The sequence below is a fragment of the Protobothrops mucrosquamatus genome, unplaced genomic scaffold (genome assembly GCF_001527695.2).
Source record: "Protobothrops mucrosquamatus isolate PMUCROS unplaced genomic scaffold, P.Mucros_1.0 scaffold1428, whole genome shotgun sequence".
Taxonomy (NCBI): domain Eukaryota; kingdom Metazoa; phylum Chordata; class Lepidosauria; order Squamata; family Viperidae; genus Protobothrops; species Protobothrops mucrosquamatus.
In genome coordinates, this window is record NW_015387613.1 from 970 (window position 1) to 18,532 (window position 17,563).

At 37.6% G+C, this 17,563-nt stretch overlaps 1 protein-coding gene across 1 annotated transcript; it reads right to left on the reverse strand.

Moving 5' to 3' along the window:
- Window positions 1–10,135: 10,135 nt before the first annotated feature.
- On the reverse strand, window positions 10,136–16,328 carry LOC107292810 (vomeronasal type-2 receptor 26-like). Its single transcript, XM_029285221.1, has 6 exons — window positions 16,150–16,328; window positions 14,308–14,483; window positions 12,945–13,799; window positions 12,418–12,645; window positions 11,233–11,359; window positions 10,136–11,037 (listed from the first exon to the last, which is right to left on the reverse strand). Exons 1-6 carry the CDS (start codon window positions 16,238–16,240, stop codon window positions 10,136–10,138), a joined length of 2,379 nt encoding a protein of 792 aa, XP_029141054.1. The 5' UTR covers window positions 16,241–16,328.
- Window positions 16,329–17,563: the final 1,235 nt, after the last annotated feature.

Here is a 17,563-nt window from a genome sequence, read left to right on the forward strand (position 1 = left end):
ATAATACTGGTGTAGTTTTCCATTACATTTTGTTTTTATTTGTTTATGTATGCATTTATTCAACTTCCCATTTAGCTTAAAGTGGGGAATTTCCACGAAGAATAACTAGATTTCACCCAATACATGATTTTAGATTGATTCAAAATATAACAATCAATATTTTGTGGTCATTTTATCCAACTGTTGGGTATGAGCTTAATTTCTCTCCCCAATTCTATCCTAGCAATATCATTGCCTAAAGAGCAACAAATATGCAATTTGGAAAAAGTCAAAGTTAGCATAAACCATTTCAGAGAGTTTGGAGGATGTATTCTCTGCAGTCATCAAGTTAATTTTGATTAGAAAATAAGAAAATAATATATCCATGATGCCTCTGCATCCAACAGAAATGTCTCCATAGTGGAAACTGATTTCAAAATTAGTGCAATCACTAAAAATATATAGTATTTTTTTATGATAATCCCTAACATTTGTTAGAGAAGGTGCTCATTATAAAGTTCAGAGGGAAGGACTGGTATTTGTTCAATTTTGCTCAGCCAGATGATTATACAATCCCAGATTTTTAAATTGAGATAAAGAAAATGTTCACGAAAATCTTTATTCTCTTTAAGAATGTTAAATTTTGGGAGACCCATCTTTAAATGTCTTTCAGTGAAAGAAGTAGAATTTCCATACAGAAAGAGAGACAATGTTTTATCACTCACAAATTTTAATAGATTTTTTTTTGAGTCTCCGTGAAACCTAAAAATTTGCAGGTAGTACTTCATGGAAGATAAATTATATCTATATATCTTCTCTCTCTCTCTCTCTCTCTCTCTCTCTCTCTCTCTCTCTCTCTCTCTCTCTCTCTCTCTCTCTCTCTCTCTCTCTCTCTCTCTCTCTCTCTCCTCTGAATATTCATGAATGGTCAGAATAAAATGGAACCATGAAATGAGATGGACCTCACCTGATTAAACTGGTTGGGCCAAATGATCTTTTCTTCAGAAATAGTCAACAGTTTTTCAGAATCTATTTCTGGTTCTAAGCCTCCAACTTTGACTCTAAAAAATGTCTGGTTTGGAAATGTGATCCAGTTTATAACACCAAATCCTGCAACTATTTCTCCATTATTATCAAAGAAAATCTTCTCTCCAGTAGTGCTATTAAATGATATACTTTGCAGAAAGTGGTGGAGCTTTAAAAACAGGAGATGAAAAAGTTAAAATGATGGAAATGCATTTCATTAGATCAGCATCCACATTGTATTTAATTGTCCCTCAAAACTTTCAGCAGGCTATTGCAATGGATAGTAACAGTTCAGCAAACAAAGTATTAAATCAGTTTATACAGTCAGTAATGTATTTAAAAATAATAATTCCTGTATGATTTCAATTTTAGCTTGATTATATTATTAGAAAGTGCTGTATATTGCAGAACCATAAATTTTATTACTGGTGAATGACATAGTATACAAATAAACCAAATAAAATATCATTTTCTACAGAGGTAACATGCAATTTTCATAAATTACAAAGGAACATTTTAAAGTAATGAGATAGTTTACTAATAAAAATGTTGCAATTCCCTTAATATGTGGAATTCAGTTAATGAGAGAATCATTTATCTAAATGATAAATCATGGTCTCTATACTATAGCAATTGCCAGGTTTTCTTTGCTAAGCTAAAATTACATTACATATTTTTTTCAGGACAAAAGAAAGATATGTAATTTTAATTGTTTCTAATAAATCACTATAGATGTATAATATAAAAATGAACTCCACAAATAAAAAATATATTATTAAGTGACATAAGAATTTGGATAATAATGAATGCACCATTGACAATCCTACTGTTAAATACAAGTCTTACCATTCAGGTGATCTCATCATTAGTGGTGTTATTTCTCTGATCTACATGATGTCTAATCTGATCACCTTCAAAAGAATTCCATCTGAATAACTTATTAATGATCCCTTATATTTACCTATCATTTTTAATTATATAAGTTCCCAAATCTGACTGGATAATTAGGTAATGTGTTTTGAGGTGGCCATAAATGATTGAAATATAACTTTTTATTTCCTTCCAGTTATAGTCCCTCCTCAGAGATTCTATTTTATTTCTTACATTAATAGAATAGAATAGAATAGAATAGAATAGAATAGAATAGAATAGAATAGAATAGAACAGAGCTGGAAGAGACCTTGAGATATTCCATGAGATATTTAAGAAATGCAATCAAATTTTCTGAACATATGAAATGAACATTGACATAACTCTAGAATTAGAAAACAATACATTTTTATCTTATCATGTAGAAAACCAACCACAAACAGAACAGATGGTTCCAAATGCATTGTAGCTAACAGTGGCAAAATATGCAGCTAGATCATCCAAAGGTCACAAAGAATGGAAGTTTCTAAAATATGAAAATATACCAAAGAAGCTTAAAGACGAAAAGGCTGATAGACAATTCTGCATCTTAATCAATGAACTATATCTGCTGAGATGTTCTAAGTAGTCTACTCACCTTCCATGAATCTTGACTGAGGGCTTTTTGCTTCCTCACTGCCCTTTGCTGGCCTAGGAAAGAGTATAAAACATGCAAAGCATGTGCAATTGCATAGACAGCATTGTAGACTCTGTAGCTGTGGGCAGTCATGCTGGTTTCAAATACAGACATAGGGAGAGTTTCCAGTTTCTCTTCCCCACTGCAGATAGTCTCAGCCTCTTCCTCTGTAGAGGAAGTTGGGAGCATGCAATTAAATGTCTGTTGCCAAAATTCTGTTAAAAAACTATCTTTTTTATTCAAAGCTGGGTTTCTCCTTTGAACAAAATTTTGGAATCCTAATGCCTCCATTGATTGTACTGAAAGGGAAAGAGTTCCATGAATGAAATCAACTTTCCAACTCCTTTGAAAAATGACTGAGGAAAAATCTACATCTGCTGTCATTACCCAGACTTTTGTATTATAATTCACATCACTAAATTCCATGAGGTGCAATAAAAACCTTAAATTTATCATACTCTGAAATTCACCATGAAACAGGACTGTATTTGTTGTACTATTGAAGACTATGTTTAAAATGTCATGTACCTCTTGGTTAAATTCTTCATTGTCACTCACAAAATTAGATGGCATATTTTGTATAAATTCAAAACAGACACCTTGTTTGGAAAACATGGGAACCACATTCCTCAACAAGATCTCTGCTATGTTGCCAACATCAAGGTAAAACACCCCAATCCAGGTCCAACCAAAATGCAGAAAGAGCTGGAGAAGTCCTTTGTACTGATGGCTTGCATTTGGCAGCATCCAGTAAAAGAAAGGAGATTGAGTTTGAGCATTGATCTCTGGAGCAGAACTATATGCAACCTAGACCACAGAAGGAAATGAGAAAGGAAAACAATTAGATCTATTGTGAATTGGGACTCTTCCTCTATCCTTTTTGCATTATTACCTACACTACATTTAAATTCCTTCTTCCAAACTTCAACTAAGATCATCCAACCTAATTTTATTTTGAGTCATATATATGAAAAATCGATTGCATGAATTGAAATGTTGGAGAATACATTCCTCTTTTTTTTGTGACAATGAACTTACCTGCACCAACTTGTAAGGTGTCATGATGGTAGCCCTATCAAGAAATTCAGTAGAACTTGGCCCCCCTATGACAGCTACCAGATTATTATGAAGATGGCACTTATAGTTTGGCATGAATCTATTTGGACTGGAGAGGAGTTCCATTGTAGCTACATAGGTGTATCTTGGATTAAAATAGTCATTATAGATACTGAAGCCTAGGCTGATGTTGGGTAAGAACTGGGGATTTTCATTAATTTCCTTTACAGCAAAAACCAAAGCCAAGACTTGCTGATAGCTCTGAGTCAGTAACCTGGAATAAAAAGGAAAAAAAATATTATCGTAATATTCTCTGTGTAATTGATTGAGAAGGAGAAGTATATAATAGACTTATGATGAGTCATAGATTTTACTATGAATGCTTATGTTACTTATTATTAAAGTAATCCCAAAACTGTTTCTGGGCTGGAAATGACCTCTATGGTCTTCTAGTCCAACCCCTGTCTCAAGACAAGAGACCTTATACCATTCTGGTGAAATGGTTGCCCAGTCTGTTTTTGAAAACCTCCAGTAATGAAGCACCCACAACTTGGAGGCAAGCTGTTCCATTGATTAATTATTCTCACTGTCAGAAAATTTTTTTTTTTAACTTCTAGATTAGAGCTCTCTTTAACAAGCTTCCACCCATTGCTTCTTCTGCCATCTGGTACTTTGAAGAATCAGCCAGTCCCCTCTTCTCTGTGACCCCCCTCAAGTTATAGAAGCCAGTTTTTATGTTCCCCCCTCATTCTTCTCTTCAATAGGTTAGACATATCTAGCTCTTTCAACCCTTCATCATATAATTTACCCTCCAGATCTTTCATCATCTTTGTTGCTCTTCTCTGCAGAGAAAGGAGCTCTTCCAAATGACATATTTTGCTGCATTTTGCTTTCATTTTAAAATAGTATTTCTCTCCCCTTCCCAGCATAGAATATTTATTCAGAATATATATGTAAAATGTATTATTGATCATTAAACGTTTGTCACTTTATATGCCATTTATTTATCCTGTACTACAAGGAGTAGCTGACTCCACTAATGTCAAAAGTATTTGTTTAAGAGGAACTGTTAATGCCATGTGTGTTTAATGAATGTGGAACATCCTTTTTAAAAGGAAAAGGAAGAAAACTTGTATGTAATTTTAAAGTACATTACAGCTACTTACACAGGGTTCAAAATTATGTCCTGGAATGGGTGTCTTCTGAATTCCATTAGCTCAATATAAATGAATGACTGTGAGGAGATGCCACCAATGATTCTATCTCCTGGCTGAAAATATTTATGAACGATAGTAATGGGCTGGGTTCCGGGGCATTTTTGTACTTGAAGCCTGCCATCACACTTAGGAAAAGACACTAGAATCAATAATCTGAATATTATCATCATGAATAAATATATATGTGTAAAAGTTGATTTCTCCATTGGGTCCATTAATGTATAGGCAGCCTCAAGTTGCAGATCTTAAGTCAAAGGGCAAACTATTTCTTACTAACCTGTTAATACAATTTCTCTTTGTATCATCCAAGTTGTGAAGTGCTCAGGGGATATTTAAGCCTTTTTTAAAACTTTGAACTGTAAAAACATTAACAGCCATGAGAATTCTCCACAGACCCAAAGAAACTGCAAACCAATTCAAAGTTCATAATTATTGAGTAGGTAATCATTCTTGGGTTAATTCTGATGCAATTGTTGTTGTTTGTTGTTAGTTGCGAAGTCGTGTCCAACCCATCACGACCCCATGGACAACGTTCTTCCAGGTCTTCCTGTCCTCTACCATCTTCTGAAGTCCGTTTAAGCTCATGCCTACTGCTTCAGTGATTCCATCCAGCCACCTCATTCTCTGTCGTCCCGTCTTCTATTGCCCTCAATCTTTCCCAGCATTAGGCCCTTCTCCAGTGAGTCCTTCCTTCTCATTAGGTGGCCAAAGTATTTGAGTTTCAACTTCAGGATCTGGCCTTCTAAAGAGCAGTTGAGGTTGATCTCTTCTAGGACTGACCGGTTTGAACACCTTGCAGTCCAAGGGACTCGCAGGAGTCTTCTCCAGCACCATAGTTCAAAGGCCTCAATTCTTTGTTGCTCAGCCTTTCTTATAGTCCAATAATTTCTCTTTAAAGATATTTTAAAGAATATCTTTAAAAGCAACCTAAGAAAGCAACATTTAAATAATAGGAAGTCATTTAGGAAATTTCTCAAATACAAATTCTTGTAACTTTCCTGAATCAACACAAGACACTACAAAATCATAGTCTTTTCCAAGAAAGTAAAAATATCTTCATATTCTGATTTATCTTATCACAACCTCCACAATAACATTAGCTAGAAAACAGATCATCTATATAACAAAATGGATACCCATGCTACTTTATCAAAAGTGCCTGACCACTCAGCCTACTATCACATAACCAACACAAGCTGTAAAAAGGACAAAACTGCCATATTTCAAAAACATCTCAGAAATCATCAACACATGATTGCAACCAAATGGCATCAATGTAGCACACCAACCAACTAAAGTCCTCCAAAACATCCTAGGTAAACCAAAAGATCCAGCAGCCCCAAAGAAAAATACTCTACAACATAACCATATTGTACTAGATTACCATAAAGTGTAAAGACTGAAACAGCCACATTATAGGACAAACAGGCAGAAGACTAGAAGAGTGCAGCCATGTACACCATTTAGCAGTCAGAAAACATGATGAGACACATGGATAGACTCAACCATAGTTTCAGCTGTAAGCATCCTAGATCAAGCCAAGTCCCAAAACACCAGAAAATTCCTGGAAGCCAGAGAAAACAACTATCAAAAAGCACATACAGATAAAGAACATCTACCTATCTCTCAAAAGAGAGAATCAAAAAGCCAAAAAAAAAGGAAACAAAAAGACCAAAACACTACCCTACCAGCTATCAACACCCAGATGAACAGAGATTAACACCAGGATTAACCATAGACCAACAATCAAGAAGTAAATAATACTCCAATCAGAGAACTACCAATTCAGACAAACAAGCTAAAAGTAAACAACCCCCAAGTCTATTCCCACCATCACTGACAGAGCAAACCACAAAATCCCATTCCCTTCTATCACTGATGATGTTATCCAGTTTGGCAATGAAATGTTTAGAAGATAACTTACCAAGCAAAAAGTGCTCCAAGTAAAGAAGTTTGCCTATGAGAGCAGCTGCAGAGAAAATGGGGTATAGAAGGGAAGGGTTGTTTTATAAGGGAGCTTGTCCTGGGTGTAAAAGTGTGTACATGCTGAGGGGCATAGTTGTGTGTAGGTACATGTTATCTATGATGTTTATTCTTTTGAACATGCAGTCCCCTGGGAGACCATTTTAACTCTATTTGTATTTATAGACTTTCTACTTTGATATGTGGGTAAGGTCTCTGTAACTTATTTGGGGGTTTAAGGAAGTTTGAGTAAAAACTTAAAAACTACTATTTTTACTTGATTAACTTAGTTTCAGCTTGACTGTCAATTATCTATCAGAGACACTGATTCTCAGTTCATTGTGGAGTCTGTTAATATTTAAGAGAAGATGGACACAGTATAAGGAATAAAATACATTTTGATATAAAACTTCACATAATCCCCTTTGTCATGGGAGGAAAGAAGCAACTAACATCAATCTAGGAATCTTTGTATGGAGGGTTGACAAAGGGATGAAGTAGCTTGACCAAGAACTTTTTTGCTGCAGATACTTTGTTGACAAAGACCTAAGCATGAATGGTGATGGGTGGAACATTGTTTCAATCCTCCAAGAAATGATAAATGACAATTTAAGGTTACAGAATTCTCTTTTTAATTGTCAATTTGACTACTAATCAGACAATTGGGTTCCACTTTCATTAATCAAAAATATATTCTACCTCTATATACAATCAACTCTCACTCCTTTCTAAAAGCACAATTATGGCTCACTGGAAGATTTTAAGAAGAGACTGAACAGCCACCTGTCTAAAATAGTATAGGGTCTCCTACTTGAACAAGGGGTTGGACTAGAAGACCTCTAAGGTACTTTCCAACTCTGATATTCTATGTTCAGACTGGTGGCCCGTGGGCCAGATGCGTCATGTGCAGGCCATGCCCACCCTGGCTCTGCAAAGAAAAAAAAATTCATGTTACATCACGATATGTCACGTGATGAGATCGAGTTTGACACCTGTGTTCTAGTTCTATGTTGATGGTGGCAAACCTATGGCATGTGTGCCAGACTGGGCAAACTAAGCCCTTTCTGTTGGCACATGCACCAAAGGGACACTCCCCTCCCCCTCTCCATGTGTGCCTGACTAGTGGGACCTGGAGAGGGCAGGGAAACCGAATCCAGCAGCGCTTTCGCAGGAACAGCTGCGAGAGCTGGGTGGGGAGAGGGGAACTTATAAAAGCAGGTTTTGGTGGGAGTGCAGCGAGAAAGCGAGTGAGCGAGCAGACGGCCTTTGGAAGCGATGGTGGGCGTGAGTTTGGAGAAGACAAGTAGGACGCGGTGTCCATTTGCACTTTCCAGAAGGCTAGTGGAGAAGGAAAACACATATGTTTGGACTTTGGAGAAAGAGAGAGAGAGAGAGAGAGAGAGGAAGGAAGGAGGAGAGGGAGAAAGAAGAAAGAAAGAAAGAAAGGAAGGAAGGAAGGAAGGAAGGAAGGAAGGAAGGAAGGAAGGAAGGAAGGAAGGAAGGAAGGAAAGCAGGCCAGGCCCATCAGTGCCGCTGGGCAGATGTGCAGCCAGGTCTGCCCAGGTGATGGCGAAACCAGCCAGCCCTTCTGTGGGAGCACAGGGGGAGGGGGTGAGAGTGTTTACCTCTGAGCACCACACCTGCCTTCCCCATGGACATCGGGAGTGCCCAACCACCTACCGCTCATCCCGGGGCAGCTGCCACCATTCAGTGCTCTCCAGCCCATCGCTGGCCAGTCGGGTGCGCTGAGCTCGGGCCTTGGGCAGATGGATGCCAGAGGGGAGTGAGAGTTGCAGCTGCTCATCTGTGCTCTTCTGCCGCAGATGCCGCAGCTCTGCTTGCCTGGCAGGGCGAGGGCGCACTCACACATGGGGATGCATGTGGGGCTGCTGCCTTGCTTTCCATGCCGTGCTGGGGCTGGGCTGGACTGGGTGCAGAGTCTCCTTGCTGCTTCTTCCCCTGTGGACATTGGGAGCGCCCACCCCACCTACCACTGGTTCTGGGGCAGCTGCCACCATCCGGCACTCTCCAGCCCATCGCTGGCCAGCTGGGCATACCAGGATGCCTCCCTTTGGGCTCCCTTGGTTTCTCCCGCCCTCCAGGTTGGAGCTGGTCAGATTCCCCCCATAGGCAGTGCTGCATCCATCCCTGGCCAGCCCTCCTCCTCCATCCTCCTTCTTCTGTGGGTGGACCACGGCTTACTGAGTTGGGTGGCGCCTCTCCCCACACATGTCCTCAGGCAGAAGAGTCGGGTAGCCATGGCTCTCACTCCCCGCCAGCCTCCATCTGCCCGAGGCCTGAGTTCAGGGCACCCGGCTGGCTGGTGATGGGTTGGAGAGTGCCGGATTGCAGCAGCTGCCCTGGGACCAGTGGTAGGTGAGGTGGGCGCTCCCAATGTTCACGGGGGAAGAAGTGGTGAAGAGGCTCCACGTATTCCATTTAGTAAGAACCCCTTCTAAGGAACTCTTTTTGTCTATCTTCTTTTGTTGCTATCAGTACACTATTTTCCTGGTGATTGAAGAGAGGGTTTGAAAGAAAGGTCCCTTCTCCCAAGGTTTGTTTCGATTCCCCAGCCTGCTGCTCAGTTCTTTACATGATTATAAAGGTTCTCAATTGCACTGGAGAACATGAAAGGACAATAGGTCTATAAAGCTTTATTTGGACCAAGGTCCTACTAGGCTACTGGATAGCAAGGTCATAAACTAAGGAAATAATACTTTGTTCAAAAAGGAGGTTTTTTGTGATTCACAGTGTGTTTTTCAGATAATACAAACTGAAAACAAGTTTATGTATGATTTGAATAAAGGCACCATGAATATGGTCAAGAAATATACCTCTTTGGGGGCAAAAAATGTCTGATATATAGTCTTTGGCTTAAGAGTGATGTGTGTAGGGGTGGTGCTCATCTCCATTTCTCAGTTGAGAGAGCCAGTAAGCTTTGTACTTACAGCAGGACTACAATTCACAGTCTTCCTGTTTCTTTTCTAGTGCTTTTAACCACTACACTATATTGGCCTTCCATCCTCACTTTAAAGCACTATACATCTAACAATTTGCAGTATATTACTAGAACTGGAAAAACTCATTTTCCATGAAATACTCATTACATTTCATTTTGTATTTGGAGCTAAAAGAATTGGAACATCTGCAAATATTTTTATAATCATTGGGTTTTTTTATAAGATTTCTACAAAATCCCAGTGAAGAAGTTATAAAAAGTTGTTCTTCCAATCCATCTACTATTTAATCAGAAGTGTTTGTGCAAATGGAACATGTTATTATAATTAAGCCCAGTTTCTTAAAATTAAAGTAAATTATAGCCTCTTTCATGTAGACAAGTAATATTTTTTTAATTCTTTCGTCTCATCAGATGTTCCTTGCTATTTAACTCAGGCCTTAAAACAATTATATAGCATTTGGGAGAAAAGATACAGATCAATAAACCAGCACCAGAGGCCAAGATGGAGAAGATCTCCACAGCTACCATGTATTTCCCCTTGGTGCATAAGTAGGTTGGAACAAAGGACAACCAAACAGCACAAAATAACAACATGCTGAAAGTAATAAACTTGGCTTCATTAAAACTGTTAGGCAATTTTCTGGCCAGGAAAGCAAGAGTAAAACAGATAACAGCCAAGATACCCATAAAAGCCAATACACAATAAAACATGATAGCAGAACCTTCGTTACATTCCAGAATAATTTTTTCAGTTATTGAGTGAGTATCAAAATCTGGGAATGGAGGTGAGGTCGCCAACCACACAGTACAAATAGAGGCTTGAATAAAAGAGCTAGCAAGAACAATGGAGGTTGCTAGTCTTTTCCCCACCCATTTTCTCATTTGGGATCCTGGCTTGGTGGCCATGAAGGACAGAACCACAATGATGGTTTTGGCTAATACACAAGAAACTGCTACTGTAAAGATGATTCCAAAAGCTGTTTGGCGGAAGAAGCATGGTATCTTCTCAGGTCGCCCAATGAATAGCAAAGTACAAAGGAAGCACAGGAAGAGAGACACAAGGAGAGTATATGTAAGGTTCCGGTTATTGGCCTTCACAATGGGAGTATCCTGGTGCCTGAGGAAGATTTTAAGCACCACAGCTGTAATGAAAGAGAAGGAAAAAGCAAATATGGCCAAACTGATCCCTAAAGATTCTTCATAAGACAAGAAGCTTATATCTTTTGGAAGGCATGCATCTTGGTCATAGTTTGGATATTTGTCCTTTGGACACCGGTTACAGTCATCCATATCTGGAAAAGAAAGCATTAGCAAAAAATTCCAGAATGATTTAGAAATGTACATAGATTTCCACTGAAATTTTGTAGATTTATGTACAATTTCAGTTAGACATTGGGAAAGAAAATCACCTGTAAATTTTGAATGATCCTATGGGATTGAAGGTCACAACCAATATTTTGAAAACATCTCTGTATCGTATCTCTTACCTGTCTGGTTTGAAATTTTCCCTTCAGGGCATGGAAGGCAATTGTAGCAACAGTTTGGCTTCCCTTCTATCTTTGTCTTACTGGTGCCTCCATGACATTTGTCATTACAGAGAGAAAGGGGCCATGTCTGTTCAAAAATGGAAAGGGTGATTTACAATTATGAAATCAGCTGACAAATAGCACAATAGTACCACTTTTCAAAAGCATTTGGGGACTAATATATAGTAATTACACTGTTTTACAAATATGATGTTAGCTGTGGCAACTACTGGTATGCCCAACATCTCAAGTAACTTCTACTTAGTTTTTTCATTTTATATTTTTAATAGTTATTAGATCTATTTTTTCCCTTATATGATAGGTGGAGAGAACAAACTACAGGTAGCCTGTGATTTATGACCACAACTGAGTACATAATTTTGGTCGTGAGTCTTTGTGGTCATTAAGCATGTCACCATGTAATCAGACTTGCTGTCACTAACATTTTTATAATGATCGTAAAGCAATTCACCATGATAGTTAAGTGAATCATATGATGCTTAAGCGAACCACATGGTTATTAATGAACATGGCATATCCAATGGGAGGTCTTTTTTACCATTTTTGCCAGATAATGGGGAAAAAGTTGCAAATTGTAGTCACATGATTTCAGGCTTCTGCAACCTGGTTGCCAAGCTCCTGAAATGCGAACATGTGACTAAGGGTCAAGGCAGCAGTTGTAACTTTAAGGATGTGTCGTAAACAGCTTTTTTGAAGTTTTTTCCAACTTAAAATAGTCATTAAGCATTAGTCATTAATTTGAGGACTATTTGTAGTAGCTGCCCTAATGTGATTTGTCCATATTTTTGCCATTATGTTGATAAAGTATTCCTAAAGATTTCACATATTATGCATCCCCAGCTATTGTGGTTTGAACTTGGTTAAGATAAGACAAGTAAAGTCATTTAGGAATGTGGCCCTAGACATGTTTTGGACCCCAAATCAAACAATAAAGTCTTTATATTTGGAAGCTAAAATGAGTGAAAGAAGAATCTTGAAATATTTAGAGGTAATAAATAAATAAATTAAGATAAATTCATAGAATTATCCAACTACAGGCAAATTATTTCACAAGATACATGGAATGAACTTTTTTTTTACATCAGAAAATCACTTACATTATTGCAATATGAATTAAGTCCTTACCTGGTTGAATCTACGTGGCCATTCAATATCATCTCCATAAATGTTTAACATTTTTAAAGAACAAGCTGATGGTTCTACTTCACCAATTCTTACTTTCCGAAAGGATTGGTTTGGGAAAGTGACCCAATTTACAATGTCAAATCCTGCAATTAATGAACCATTTTCATCAAAAGAAATCTTTTTACCAGCAGAGTTGTTAAATGAAACACTTCTCAGGTAATGGTGCAACTGAAACCAGAAAATATTTATGGAGTTAAATAAATGCTAATAAATGTTTAAAAAAGACAGTAAATCAACTAAATTACCTAGATCCACCTTTTTTCACCACTGATACCCTTTAAATATCTTTTGTGGCCATGGACCATGGTCACAGATCTTCAAGATTGAACTGAAGGATTAAATAATAACATTTATTCAAGCCTTTGCAAACCCCCTGTGATGACAGGTTATAACCACTAACCTAGATATCCACTTAAAAATGTGCTGAACAAGTATGCATATTGTATCTCAGCTTGGAAGTCCATTACCTGCCACATTGACTTATTCAGAAGCTTCCATATCCCCCCATTTCTTCTTGATCTTAACATGGACTTGGTTGAATGCATAACATGGAGAGCATGAGCCACAGCATGGATAGCATTGTGGATGCTGTAGCTGTGAGCAGTCAGGCTTGTTTCAAAAACAGATGCAGGAAGAGAGTCTAATTTTTCTTCCCCAGTGCAGATTGTGCTTTCTTCTTGGTCTGCCAGAGAAACAGGAAACACACAATTAAAAGCTTGTTCCCAAAAAGCTTTGATGAAACCATCTTCTCTTTTCCCTTTAGGATGTTGGTCCTGGACAAAGTTCTGGAAGCCAGACAGTTCCTTTTTGTGCAATGCAAGTGACACAGCACCATGGATGAAATCTAAATTCCAATCATTTTGAAAGGGAATTGATGTGAAATCCATTTGAGCTGTCATAATCCAGACCTTAGTTACCATTGGTATATTCTCAAATTCTGAGAAATGAAGTACCATTCTCAAAATAATGATGGTTTGGATTTCACCATGTACAATCAATACATTTGCAGAGCTTTTCATGATACCCAGGAATGTTTCAAAACCTTCCTTCACCATTTGATCAGCAAATACAGAAAAAGTTAGCTGAGGGAATCTTTGTATGATATCAAAGCAGATGCCTCTTTTGGAGAATGTAGGGAGCACTTCCTGGACAAATCTCTCTCCGTTAACATCATTCAGATAAACCACTCCAACCCATCTCCAATTGAAATATAGCAATAACCTCAGAATACCCTCATATTGGAGTGCCACACTTGGGAACATCTGCTGAAAAAAAACTCCTTCGGTTTGTTTCTCCATCAATAGAGCAGAGCCATATGTGAGCTAAATAAAAAGAGAACATTGGAAAAGATGTTTCCAAAACAAAAAAAAAAGTATGGGTGTTGTCCATACATGTTGCTGATGCTGATGAATAAATTCTTTTGTTCTATTTTTCATTATTTTGTTATTGTTCACAATTCAACTTTTCTGTATCTGGGTTTCAAATTGCAAAAAACCCCTAATGCATCAATTTTTACCATTTTCTTATGTAAGGCAAGAGTTTCTTCTGCCCCACATCAGGTTGTATGAATTTATTTATATGAATGTGGCTGTCAAATCATGTCTATTTCCTCTTCACATGACATGATCTACCTCAATGAAGAAATAAACAGACAGCTCAAAATGGAATTCATAAATTCTTTCCCAGAATGAAGAGTTCTATTTAAGTTAAATCTTTGGATTTTTATCTATTTTGTTCACTTTGTTCCATAACTTGGTCAGAAAAATGCCTCAAAGTTTAGAGATGGTGCTCTCCCTTTTTAAGTACTTAAGGTATATTCACATTGCCTACCTGTGGGATCTTGTACATGCAGAGAATTGTTGCCATGTTGAGACAAACATCAGAGTTAGGTCCCCCAATGACTGCTACCAGATTATTTTGAGCATCACATTTGTAATTTGGAAAGAATTTGTCTTTTGTGGACAGAAGTTCCATAGAAGCAAGATAAATTACACTGGCACTGAAATCATTATTGTAGATATGGAAACCCAGAGTGATGTTAGGTAAGAGTTGGGTGTTGTCATTGATCTCCTTTAAAGCAAATTCCAAAGTCAAGATATGTTGGTAGTTCTGCTTCATGACTCTACAATGAGAAAAAATAATAGCTTAAAAATGATCTCTTATTTGAAATTAAATTGCTTGGTCCTTGTCCTTATGATTTCTCTAAAGAGTTTTTTCAGAATGCTAATATGCTTCAACCACATTAAAACACAAAACATGTGAAATTATTTTCCAAATATCTCTTGGTGTTTTTTGTTAGAATAGTTTTGTATGCTTTCATTTTTGAAGCTCTTTCTCTAGTTTCTAGTGAACCTGAAGAGCCCAAGTACTTCTGGGGACTTCAGTAGAACTTTCTATAATCCTTTTTTTTTTTTGGGAAGACTGTTTTGCATGATTTCATAGCACTCCAAAAAGTTGAATGAAGTTAATGATTTTAGAACAGACATTTTTCAGAGAGGTATACCTAACTTCTTCAGTATGGTGCTCAAAGTTGAAATGGTCACAAAATCTCATTGAGCTAATAAATCAGTGCCTCTCACGTTCTTATTATGGTGACCTCCATACATTTCAGATTTCAGTGATTTGCTGAACACTGAAAATAGGCAGAGCCATCATCTTAAGTCCTATTTTCAATCACATTTTTGGACTGTGATTAAGAAAAGATAAAAATACAGAGCTTTGGCAAAGGGACACATTATTGTGTTGAAGTGTTAAGTGAGTTCAAATGTGACTGCAATGTTTAATACCCATGACCATAATTTTATGAAAAGTTACAAAACTACTCTGGTTTCTTCTAGGAAACTCTCTGTGAATTTTTGATTTCCTTATTGCCTGACTTATTTTTAGAGGAAAAAGAATAACACCTACAGGATCCATGGCTATCATGGTGGGTGGATCATTTTCTCCCTTTATTACCCTCAAATAAATGAAAGTCACCCAGATTAAGACTGAGAATATTGTATTTAAGATGCTACCTTGAACTTTTCCTTGCTACTTATTCCTCTCTCATTCTTCAAGTTGTGCAGAACATCCAAATTAACATTGGGAATATTACAGATAATAGGGCAAGTTTAAAATAGTTTCTCCATGTAATATCTCCATTCTTCAACCACTGTAGAAGATTTTTAGACCATTTACATGGAGCACACAAAGATTAGGATGAGAGAATTAGTCTCGCAAACAAGTCCTTAATTCAATTTACAACACTGACATGTAAATTATATTAGAATGTGTGTACATGCTTCTTTCTACTCTTGCTAAAACATTCTCTGAAACATTCAAAGATATGTATTATCCAGAAGTATGGTAGCAGAAAATAGTAATTTGTAGATCCATCTCAGAAGAAAGAATTCCTAATCGCTTCCCTTCAAAATGTCCCAGAATGGAAATTTGGAAGGACAAGGAAATAATTATGATGTTGAAAAGAAACATTCATAACTTTAAATACTTAGAGTATAAGGCAGAAATATGGCCCTCTGCCTCCATTCTTAGAAAAGAAAAAGAAATCTCATTTTTTTCTACTGAACAACTAAACAAACCTGCAACAAAATCCCACCCTTCCCAACACACAGCAACAGATGTAGATTATAATTGGAAAGCACATGCAGCAGGATTAAGAAAATCAAATGTCTTACACAAAGTCACCAAAGAGTGCAGATGAAGGACGCTTTTTATAGGAAGTAGGATTTGAAAACCGGTAAGTATGAGAAATAATTACAGCCATTATGAGATCTCCAGACTTATAATACTTATGATGAATAGGAAGAGGCTCACTAACATTGCATCTAAAGTTAGGAATCTTGCACACCGCCAATGGAAGTAGCACTAATACCAACAACACCAGGGCTATCATCTTCCATGCAACTCTTCTGACTAGAAAACAAAGTCAGAGACCAGGAGGTCTCTGTATAGCACTGTTCAACCTGAGTGGTTGCTAACTGTGAGAACTGAAGTCATGACTGTTCTCTGTAAATTATCTTTCATCCAACTGAGGAAGAATTATAGATGTAATCTCTAGCTTTCAATGATCAGTAAATACATTTTAATATTGGCTTGTTGTTTTTCCAATAGATCTAATAATCCCCCAAGGAACCGAGAGGTCAACATAGCTAATTTCATAATTGCATGGGGAAAATATAGCTATTATCATTAGCAATTAGTGACAGTGTTTCTTTGAGACTTTGAAAATATGTGAACATGTTCCCTGGATTTGAATTAAATTTTGTAGGACAGAAAAAATGTACCTAGTTTTTAAACCAAAGAGAGGAGGGAGGGAGAAAGAGAGAGAGGGAGAGGGAGAGAGAGGGGAGGCTTTTATAAAAAAGAAAATTAAACACTTTCTAAACCAGGTTACAAGATAATTGCATGATCAGGAAGATATGTCATTTCAAGCACCAATTTTATAACACAGAAGAATATTTGGAGAGACTGAATAGAGATCCATACAAAAGTTGGTTGTTCTCAGAACTGATTATATATATTTTTTGAATTCTGTAGACATTGTCCACACTGCATGCTTTGGATGGACTCACAAGGAGTTCTCAGTTGTAAAATAAAGAGGAAAATATGCATGTGAAAGACATCTACATTTATCTGTCTCTGTGTGACTGTGTTGTGTTTCAATGGGATGGGGAAAGAATAGACTGATATGGATATAATGAAAATCAGGATTAATAGTCTTATGGCAGTTCCTGCATAAATGTAAATGCTCCTGAAACACAATGTTTGGTCAGTGAGGGAGCCAGATAACATCAAGTTGATAATCTAAACCAGTGGTGGCGAACCTATGGCACGGGTGCCAGAGGCGGCACTCAGAACCCTCTTTGTGGGCACGCGCGCCGTCGCCCCAGTCCTAGGCCTTCAGCTGGGTTTATAAAACCTTTTCGCTTTAGGCCTCCGCCGCTGTGTGCAAAAAAAAAAAAAAGGTTCAATCAATGAGTCAATTTCAACTTCTCGCGGGAAAAAAAACCACCGCAGCCACGCCCACCCAATGGGCCACACCCACCCAATGGGCCACACCCACCCGGCACCCGACAATGCATAAGTG